We start from the raw sequence: 11112 nt of genomic DNA, 5'->3' as shown, positions 1-11112 counted from the left end.
AGAGTGTGCTGCATGCAAGTAGCTTTGTTTACTTCTTACCAAAACACAACACGGCACATACGCATGCAGTAGAGATTATTATAGTGTATTATTGTTGCAATGAATAAAATGTTTCTTTCATTTACAATATTTTTTCCTTCAATTTATGTGTGTCCTCCTTTTCATTGTAAAAAAGTTGGTCATCTTAACTAATAAAACTGTTGAACAAGCCAGTTCAATGTTTACATTAATGTAATTCAAGGTGTGTCAGTCAGTATAATTTTAATATAAACCATTATCATAAAAAAGTCAGTTTTTAATTAAAAAATATTACATTATTCTCAAAATTTTTATTGTTTACATTGATAAAATAAAAGTATCTATTTTTACCTGTCTCTTCTGGAAAAATTGGTAACCATCCTCAACAACCTAAAATTAGTTTATTTTTAGTTTAGAAATTGACAAATAATAATTAAACATATATCTATTTTTAATTAAAATAAGAATAATATAAACATTTCAATTACAACATGTTTAAAGCTTGTAAAATAATTTTATGTGACTTAATTTTTAAAATAAAGTCACATTAATTAAGATAATTCACCATTAAAATTATAATATAAATGCTATTGCTTCATCAGATTTTATATTCTTTGCTTTAAAAATTTTCTGACCATATACATAAATATTTCTGTACTTTGAACTGATATTTTATCATCTTTCACTATTGATTTATTTCTTTTTCGATGTTTCCATCTTTTTCACTCATGATTTATAGTTTCATTCGTTTACTGAATGGTATGAAAAGCATAGTAAACATAAAAACCATAAATCAAAACAGAAAGATGGGTTTTGTAACAGGGAATTTATTACCTATTCCCTGCAATGTATTAAATGCATGTATAAAATATGATTTTATTAGTAAAGTGTAAAGTATTATACAATGTTTTGTTTGATTTAAACTTTAGTCATTTAGTAAAACTTGCATCAAACTTGTTTTCCACTATCTTTTGCCTTATTTTTCAACAGGCAATTATAAAATGATAAAAGAGACTGACATGATGTATGGTGTTTCATGATAATCAATCATGTTATATGAATAGAATAAGCAAGCTTTTTTATAAGTTACTATAGGCATTCTTGCAAAGTTTTATATATCTTAACATTCACATCCTAGAAAACTTGTTTAATTTATAATGTTATGATATATTGTTCATATATGACCATAGTGGCCAAACTGTGGCTTACGAACTGTACGGGCTCTTCTAGATCCTTACTGTTGCTCCCATATATTCAATTATTATAATTAAATCTACAGGAATACATATCCATTATATAAAATACAGTTTCAATAGAAAATGTGACTTGCATTTCTGTTAGGCAATATATGATTCTTGTCCTAACAAAGTTTAACCAGCCCTGATATGTAATGTACTTCATAAACTAGATCACTTTTAGATATCAAATTGGAAAGTATAAATGCTGTATTAAATATTAAATTTATTGTTTTATGATTTAGAAATGAATTATACCATAGATTTTTTATTTAAAATAATAATAATAGTACATATTCATAATAGTACATATATTTCTGACGTCTTTGAACTTTATATATTATTATAAAGACATAACTCTTATTTATTCAGCTACATATACTTTAAGCCCACTTCATTCCTGGACTCTTTATTTAATGTACAAATGTATTTTGGCTACAAATTTTATTCAATTTTTACCTTTCTTCAGTGTATAAATATGTAAATAAAAAGTCCAGGCTTAAAGTGAGCCTACAAATAGCTACATAAATAAGAATTACAACTTTGCATGAAGTTCAGAAATAATAACAACTCTTTATTTTATTAAGATTGTTAGAAAAATACATGGAGAATGAAGCAATATAGCAAATTGTAAGACACTTTTAAAGGATAGTCGAGCCATTACTATAGGAAGAAACTGTATAATTATATACATATTAAGCCAATGCACACATTTTGTTCAAAACTATCTTTGTCCAAATCCAGAAATTTAAATTGTACTTAAATTTAAGTTTTGTTTTAAATCTTAAACAAATTAACATTTAAAATGTTTTAAAATTTAGAACAAATTGAGAAAAAGAGAAGATAATTAATTTAACGTTCCTGTTATGAAACATTTTTCTAGTGCAGGTTATTTAACAGGTTAAAATACAGTTATTTCATAATTTATCTTACCTGGTGAGCTCGAACAATTAAACTGCAATCGTGTTTCTCTAAAAAACTCCTCACTACGTCACCGCCAAATGTATACGAAACACCACGGTCATTTTCTCCCCAGCCAGTAATATCCTGTTTTTGTAATATATATCCATATTAAATTATTTGAAAATTGATTATAAATCTATCTTTATTGTGAAATCCATTTTCACAAACCTCGTCAGGATCTGACCAAAGAAGATCACAGATTAAACCATGGTCTGGAACATCAATAGGACGGGGTATGGAACGTAACTGTAAAATAAAAAAATATATATATATAAATTGTGACAAGAGTGTAACTTAAAGTTATTGAATCTATAATTAGAATTTGTAAAATAGTTTACATCCAGAATTATCTTTCACATGAATAAAAATTAATACTTTATAATAAATGAAACAATAATGAACAGGAAAAACAAATAAAGAGAATAAAGCACAACATTCAGACTGTTTGCTCAGAGTGTCATGCTAATAAATCAATTTTGCATTAATTATATAGCAATTACATCAGAAATATATAATAATACCATAAATAAATAATGATTTTTATTATATTTATAATCAGAATATTTTATAAAATACAGAATAGTTTAACACACTCAAAAATAAAAATTTACTTGATTTTTTCCCACCAAATTACTAGAATAAGCATAAATTATAATCATCATTAAGATGATTTACAGATTTTTAAATCTATTAACTAGAAGAAATAAATGTTTCATTCATTCAGAGCTATAAATAAAAATTCTTTATATTTATAGTTAATAATATAAATTTTCAAATTATGAAAAATAATGATTATATTATTTAATTTCTGTATGTATATGTTAACTACTTATAATATTTAACTTAATTAGTTTTCATTAATGAAGTAATTATAATTAATTATGAAGTATTCTATTTAGTAATCCTTTGAGAGTTGATAAATAGAATACTTTATGATTAATATATGTACTTAATCATTCCAAAATCTCATTTGAATAATATATATGTGTGTGTGTGTGTTTTAGATCTAAATTATTTAACAAATACTGATAAATTTTAATTATTAAGCTAGTTTTATAGCCTATAAATAAATTAAATAAATTTATTGATGTAGTTTATATCAGTAAAATTAATTTATTTCGCCAGTTTTATCTGGAGTAAATTTTATGATATAAATTACAAAATATTTATTTTAATGAAACAAAATAAGATATTAATTTATTTTAAATTGTTGGATTTTGCATTCTCTTTATTGTAATTCTTTATGCTCAGTTGGCCTCTTATTGAGGGATCTTAAGGTGTATCCAACATATGCCGTGTCGATGCCAGTCTCCTCATTTTCAGCCAGGATGATGTACACTCCGTTGCTCCATTTGTCATCCAGATGACAAATGAACAGTGGAGTATACATCATCCCGACCGCAAACAACACAGTGTATGTTGGATACACCTTAAGATACTTCTCTATTGTAATTAAAATATTTAAAAAAATTAATTAATTTAGCTATGTATAATCTATATATGAAAAAATCAGATTAATTTTCCATATACAATGATTAAGAATGTTTTGTTTTGCTTTAACTTTTCTAAGTAGTCTTGATCGTATACTTTAAGGTTTTCAACCTTATTTGCTTGTTTACACCTCTCAAAATCAGACTTTATTTGCTAACACCTTCTGATATTTATATAAAATAAGAATAAATTATATATAGGATTAAATAAAGAATAAAATAGGAATTAATATTTTTTTTATTAAAAATAAATCAATATTTAAAATTCAATATTTTACTTTACTAAAATTTAAAGATACCTCAATTTTATTATATTTTTAAATATAATAAAAATGAGTTTATAATTTATCAATCTCCTGGCTGACTCTCAGGAGTAACTAGCAATCAGATTAGTATCTCTAGTGGTTATTTAAAAATTAATTGGGTACTTATTAAGTAATCAACTAGAGGATCCAGAATAATTATAAAATGCTTTTTTTTCCAAAGTACTGAGTACACTTAATTCTGTTTTTACGTCATAGATTGGTTCTCAGAAGTTGCATATAAAAAAATCATGTGAAAAAATACATTGTATATATGGAAAATTAGATTACTTACAGACCTTCTTAGGTCTGTAAGTAATCTAATTTTAATCATAAGTAATTTTAATCGTAAGTAATCAACAAAAATAATGAAATAAACTGTATGAAAAATCTTATTTTTTTTTGCATGTTATCAAATTTTATTTCATATCATTGCACGTAAATAAAAATGAATTATAGGAACATAAATTTCATTTGTAAAGAATTAATGAACACAAAAATTGGGCAGAATATGTAATGTTATATGTTATACATAAGATTTTATTTGCTGTCACTTTCTGACAATAAATGCATACACTTGCACATGATTGAAATATCGCTGTTATCACTAAAAATGCTTTGGTTATCATGTTCTTTATTCACAGGTGAAGTTCTTTCTGTGAACAACATTAGCAGTAATGTCCTATGGTGCTGACGTTACAGTGGTTTTATGAACAATTTCAGATATTAATGGCAGGGTTTCTATTGTGGCTAGGCCTTTATATAATTCTATACAAGACAACATTAACAATTTCAGATCAAGTTGAAACTTGTGTATTTACAAAGTTTCTAACTAGTAGTTAAAAATTATCAATACCATCCATCATTTGCCGCAAGAATTTTAATTTTCCTTATGTTTTACTGAGTAGCTTCTTTCTTATTGATGAGTGGAAGATATTTACTTGTTTTCAGGTCTTTTCAGCTGTTGTCAGATGGAATTCACAAATTTTCACAATGTTCCACAGCAAGTTAACTTACGCTACATCAAGATTTAAGTAGGGATTATACATATTGGATCTATGTTTAATTTATCATTTTCTGAATTTACTCAGATATTTTATAACTGGGAGATCCAAGACACAATCATAAATATAAAGATGTCAATCTGTAGATTCCAGACTTATCAAATTAAATTTTTATATTAAACTAAGAGTTTGACAACCACAAAAGAAAATATATAAATTTATAAAAGCTGTCATATTATAGTAATAAGTAAGTATAGAATGTACAGTACTGTACAAGTACTCTGTAAGCTGCTGTGATAGATATACTGGTACTGTAGTTTTATTATAATTTTGTAATGATAGTAAAATTATAATTATAAAATAAGAAATGCCATTGTTTTAAAATTAAACAAAATAGATATTTTATTCTCAAAAATGTCAACTTGATGAATGAATTTAGAATAAAATTGAATAGTCCTACAATTTTCTATATATTTTAAATATTTATACAGTTTATATCTACGAATCTACTTACCATAAATATTTATTTAACATATATTTAAATAATCTATAAATTTGTGTGTATTTTAAAAAAATATCATAATATTTATGTACAGTATTTTAATAATTTATATTTTAATTTAATTTCTGAATTTTAAAAATATGAAAAATGAATAAGATAAATAAATAAAGTTAAATGAATGAATTGTATTTTATGATATTCTAATTGATATTAATATTTAATTTTATTGGGTTTTCTTTAATTAATTCCCTTAATATTACATGGAATAATTGTATATTTAATAGAAAATACAGATACTTAACAATATATTGGTAGAAGTAACTCATTCATTACTTTGAAATTAAATTTAAATGTTTAAAAATTTTTAAATTGCGTTTTGTATAATATAATACAGTTTATGAATATTTCTCTTCTCTCTTGTTTTTATACAGAGTGAGGCAAGTTCCTATGTTTGAGTGTGTTGTGGATCTCCCAATTGAAGAATATCTGAACCACAAATTCAGTAAAGACATGGATTTAATATGATGTAGCCTCTAGCCTCTTGGAAGTCCAAATTTCCCACCTTCTCTTATAAAACTCAAATCATGACTTAACTATTGGTAATTGTTTTAATGACTTTCATCCATCAACAATCAAAGAATGTGGAGAATGGGGGATTTTTGTGGAGAATGGAGATAAAATCATGAAATATGATTAGCATTGCATAAGGAGTTTATGTTTATTTTAAAGAAAAACTCTTATTCTAAATATAAACTTAAGTTTGTGAGTATAATCTAATCTATAAATTTATTATTAAAAGTTAATTCATATGCTTATGTACTAAGTTTTTATATATTGTATTTTTAAAATAACATATATTTTATGTACTGTACAATCTGATATTGGATATAACAGTGCTGGCTCTTATTTATACAGGTGGGTAACTACAATGATGCATTGAAATATTTTATTTCTTCCAATTCAGTATTTTATTATGCCATAAATAATGTAATAAAACTTTTTTCTTATTTTTGATGCAAAAGAATCAGTCTAACGAGGTCTAACTTTCGATAAAGTTGGATATAAAAATATTATTTTAAAGATTCTGTCAGTGACGTATTGTTTCAGATATATCAGAATTGACGTAATCGATTACGTCAAGAAAAGTGTCACATATTTGATTGAGTGATATAATACAACCATTGCGTAACAATTAAAGAGAAATATATCACGAATGTCTGTAGATTATTGCTTTTCTTACACTTTTGATATAGAAAATATTATTATTAAAATTCAATAATATTTAATTATAATTATTCCACACGAGTTAAATAAATTTTAAAAAGAAGGCTGGAGCAACTTAAATTATTCCGCGGGCTGCAAAGGAGGGGAATAAACAAATCTACCAGATTTAGTAGAAAATCCACTAAGTTGATTACTATATACGTCACGCGCTCTTTATATACCATTCGTCAGAGAACCATCCACTAAGTAGCGATGGGCCATACTATCCTGTAGCTTTGATGTAGCCAAATATGGAATATCGAATGATTTAATAAAACCATACACTTGCGAATGTTTGCGTAGATTATCGACTAGGAGCATCAAGTGTGCCTGAGGGGCATTTCTAGTAATAAAGGAGGAATTAACTCCTCTCGTTGGTAGTATTTGCACCAGTGTGGTGCCACTCCGACCTTACCCTTTTTTAAAATATCACACTACGATTCCTTCTATAAGAAAAATATCACCGAGTATCCGAATATATGTAAATTTTTTTATAAAATGTCGTACTAAAATTGATGGTGGGGAAAAAATGGATATAACGAATTTACCTTGAAAAAAACACTATATCTTAATAGTCAAATAATTCCACTTTTATTAGTTAGTTATGAATAATCGATTTAAATTTAATTATTTTCAAGAAAAAAAAAACTTAAATACAACGAGCAATTATTTATTGTGACATGATCACAATGCTGGGCTGCAATTTTTAATCACATTTTTAATTTATTTAATTTAAAACATACGCTCTCCATTTCAAATTAGCATTGACTTGCCCCTGTACATCATACTTTTTCTTTAACAACAGAGTGGTTCAGGTCATCTGTTAACTGCTTTCAGGGGAAAGGTCTTGAATTGAAAAATAACGTGACTTCCGATTTGCGTCGGAAGTTCGTATCTAGTTAATCGGGGCCTCCTGTCCCTTAGCTTTCCCTTCCCCAAACTGGACGGGTCAAAATATTCCAGGAATTTTCCCAATATGTCGTGCCCCGTCTTTCACCATCCTATGCCCCATTATGGGTCTGGTCGAATCCTTAATAAACTAGCTTTAAAAAGCGATACCACAAGCCTTTATTTTCCAGGCGCGACCCCACGACTAAGTACAAGTGTGCGGTGGATTTAGTCACTTGGCCACTGGTGGGCCTTAAATTAATAAAAAACTATTTTCTGAAAGTATAGAGCATGTCGCGTGAGATACGCATAACGTTTTGCTATGAAACGATCTTTATGGGTTAATATCATTTTGATATGTAGATTTATCGAAGTGTCCTTTTTCTAAGAAATTTCTTTAGATACTAATTAATTAAACAGTATTTTTTTACTTCACATTTTACCAATAGTAAAGTTCGAGATCGGAGTCGGAATCGAAAGAATTTTACTGGCTCCGACTCCACAATACTGATTTGCACCCACCGATAGTAGAAATCCATTAGATTTTTGAAAAAAATATGAATTTATGAGTTTGGAGCTGTCTAAATTCACACATGCACTCAGCAAGTTTTCTCCAAAACTTCAAATTTAAGAAAATCTTTCAGCCGAAGGGTAGAAAAACTCATTTTGTATAGTAGTATATACTTTACATACGAAGAAAGGAAAAAATTAGTTCAAATATTGTTTTTTAGCAGTGGCACATTATAGCTTCGTGGGGCCCTTTGACGTATAGGATGTACAGTGTTGACTTCAGACATTTTTTTCGGGGAATTATTTTCTTATAAAAGATTGGTGTGGGCCTCAGGCAATTTCCCTTTTTGTTCATAGGATAACGTTAGGCTGGCAGGCCTACGTAAATAGTATTAAAAATGCAATAAAGTGTACACTTTATTATATTTTTGTTTGCCCTTTTCTATTTCAAATATATTTGATATTTATTATCGCGAATATTTCGGCAAATAGAATGCCGAATGTTTTTCGTTCCAGTGGTTGTTGCTATCGATTGATTACATTATGACTCGCCCATTACTAAGCCTGAGATGCTGCGCGGCGAAGTGGATTTTTCAAAACTGTTTCCGCCGTGTAGGCACGAAGAGAGCCTTTTTCTAAACTAGTCTATTAAAAGATTCGACCAGACCCACAATGGGGCGTAGGGTGGTGAAAGACGGGGCACGACATATTGGAAAAATTCCTGGGGTTTTTCGGCCCGTCCAGTTTCGGTGCCGGGTCCATTTAGAGTACATATGGTTATAGTGTGTTCAAATCTAGAGAATTTATTGAAATTATTGATGGAGATGGTAATGCATCTATTTTAATCGTGTAAAAGAAACAACACGTTTCTGGATATTCAATGTAGAGTAAAGATTTACTCAGTTGGTCGCGGTTCGCGCCCCATCAACGGACTGGTCCTGTGATGTTTTCCGGGTTCTCTTCACGTGTATAGCACCTAAATAGGACCGTTTTCCCATAATAAATCCTCCGAGGAGACACTTCCTCGGCAGAGCACCCATTCTACCAATCCAATTCAATCCAATCTTTTATGGGTTTTTAATAAAACAAAAAACGTTACAATTGAGAATTCTTTTTACACAATTTTCAGTTTTCATATTATTATTAATATAAATACAAATTCAACAAATTTAACTGAAAATATGAGAGGAATTTTTGATAGGAAGCGGAATAGTTTCTATTCCTCGTAACATTGCTGATTCGCGTACGGTTGGGTATTACTGGATTTTTCCGGATCTTACGTGTTGCGCGGTAACTTATTTATTTATTCGACGTTATTTTTAATCTTTTTTAACCATAATTTTAAGAAATTTATCCAATTGCTGTATACGAAAATAAAAAAATAATGCTAAATATTCAAAATCCAACCCTCTAAATATTGCGATAAAATCATGGCGAACTCCACACTTGAAATGAGTATGATATGAAGATAGAAAATAATTATTCTCATTTAATAGGCAAAATTTTAAAATTTCAGGCTCAAATGGAAAAATCCATTTCAGGAAGTTTATTTTTTCACTCCTGCTTCTGTGGGCACTATGCTGGGCTATTATGAATTAGGCCAGGCTTACAATGGGATGGTCGGGTGGTGATATAACGGACTATGTAATGAGGGCTTGTGATAGTGTCCACAAGGAAACTGTTACAAGCCCATTATGAGGACCACCCCTGAAAATTCCTGGGATTTTTAGACCCGTCCGGATTCGATTCCGAGTCCTCCAGAGCAGTAGGATGCCACCTTAATTAATTGAAGAAAACAAAAATGAAATAAAATTTTTGTTTTAAATCCGCAAATTTAATTATTGAATCTATTGTTTTTATTTAAATTTAATTACTTAGAGTTTAAATTAGCTTTCTTTTGTCATTCTAAATTTATTATTATTTTTTAAAATTAATTAATGAATTTATTTAATATTAAAATTATCGAATATACTATGCGTATATTCGCAACTATCATGTAGCGATAAAATATTCTTTTTCGGAAGAATAATTCATGAAAAATATTTTTTTTAATAAAGAAAGGCTGTTTAACAAATAAAATTCATCTTTATATACATAAAGCAAGAATTTTATGTATTATAGTCGAGTCTCTAATAATGGTCACCTCTAAATGGCGGCCATTTTTTCAGGAAATTCTTTTGGGGAGGGAACAAAAATGCATACAGAATAACCTCCGAACGACGACCGTTTTTAGGTTGTCATCAGTGGTCGCTGTTGAGAAGTTTTTCCATATTTTAAGGTTTTCTTACAAGATTATTCACTCAAATCTTATAATTAACAATTTTATATCATTTTAAAAAAAATTCAGCAACGAGTTGCTTAACTTTTCCGGAAACGTTTGCTGGCGCCATCTGTTATCATATTTTATTAAAGCTTTTTTATATCTTTAACTATTATAAAATGGTAAAAAGCTTAATTTTCAGGGTAGGAATGGGTTTTATAGAAAATTGTAAATGCGAATAACGAGTAAAATCGTCATTAAGTCTGACTCTACCGGAGATACACGCGACCCCCTTTATCTCCCTACTACCCAGACTTTTAATCACCAAAATTTAATAGTATCGATTTCACTAATAAACAAACCTCCCTGCAAAATTGCTAAAATTTTCGACAAAAAGCACAGGCGTTATTAAGCTTGAAAGAGGGTAAATAAAATTGTGTCCCCCTCCACATACACATACTAACATCCATACATACAAAAATTACCCTCCCCCCGATTTTTTTTCATTTCTCGACGTTTCAAGGCCCTGAGTCCACAAAAATGTAAATTCTTGGGGGTCATTTTTTGACCGATCGCCATAGTTTCCCTCTGTTATATAAACATACGTAACAGAGCCGAAAAAGTAAAATTGGTATATATTTAGCTAATTTCTGTATTTTATCTTGTAAAATTATTTA

The 11112-nt window shown here is 28.3% G+C and overlaps 1 protein-coding gene and 1 long non-coding RNA gene across 4 annotated transcripts in view; one reads left to right on the top strand and one right to left on the bottom strand.

Moving 5' to 3' along the window:
• Window positions 1–11112, bottom strand: part of LOC136978883 (uncharacterized) — an 81295-nt gene that overhangs the window by 3456 nt on the left and 66727 nt on the right. For both annotated transcript variants that reach the window (XM_067274720.1, XM_067274719.1), the window contains exons 6-8: window positions 2385–2462; window positions 2187–2300; window positions 370–408 (exon numbers count right to left, since the gene is read on the bottom strand). In XM_067274720.1, coding sequence (XP_067130821.1) covers window positions 370–408; window positions 2187–2300; window positions 2385–2462 — 231 coding nt within the window. The remainder of the gene's footprint in view (window positions 1–369; window positions 409–2186; window positions 2301–2384; window positions 2463–11112) is intronic.
• LOC136978886 (uncharacterized) overlaps window positions 1–11112 on the top strand; it is a 79280-nt gene that overhangs the window by 19147 nt on the left and 49021 nt on the right. Inside the window, exon 1 of one of the 2 annotated variants that reach the window (XR_010881300.1) lies at window positions 6207–6276. The exons of the other annotated variant lie outside the window; for it this stretch is intronic. This is a non-coding gene — a long non-coding RNA (uncharacterized lncRNA). Of the gene's footprint in view, window positions 1–6206; window positions 6277–11112 lie in introns of those variants that run through there. 2 annotated transcript variants of the gene reach the window in all.

The sequence above is a fragment of the Centruroides vittatus genome, unplaced genomic scaffold (genome assembly GCF_030686945.1).
Source record: "Centruroides vittatus isolate TY-2023 unplaced genomic scaffold, ASM3068694v2 contig_559, whole genome shotgun sequence".
NCBI classification, from domain to species: domain Eukaryota; kingdom Metazoa; phylum Arthropoda; class Arachnida; order Scorpiones; family Buthidae; genus Centruroides; species Centruroides vittatus.
Note: the sequence above shows the minus strand (reverse complement) of the source record. Positions and strands in the feature narration are given on the sequence as shown.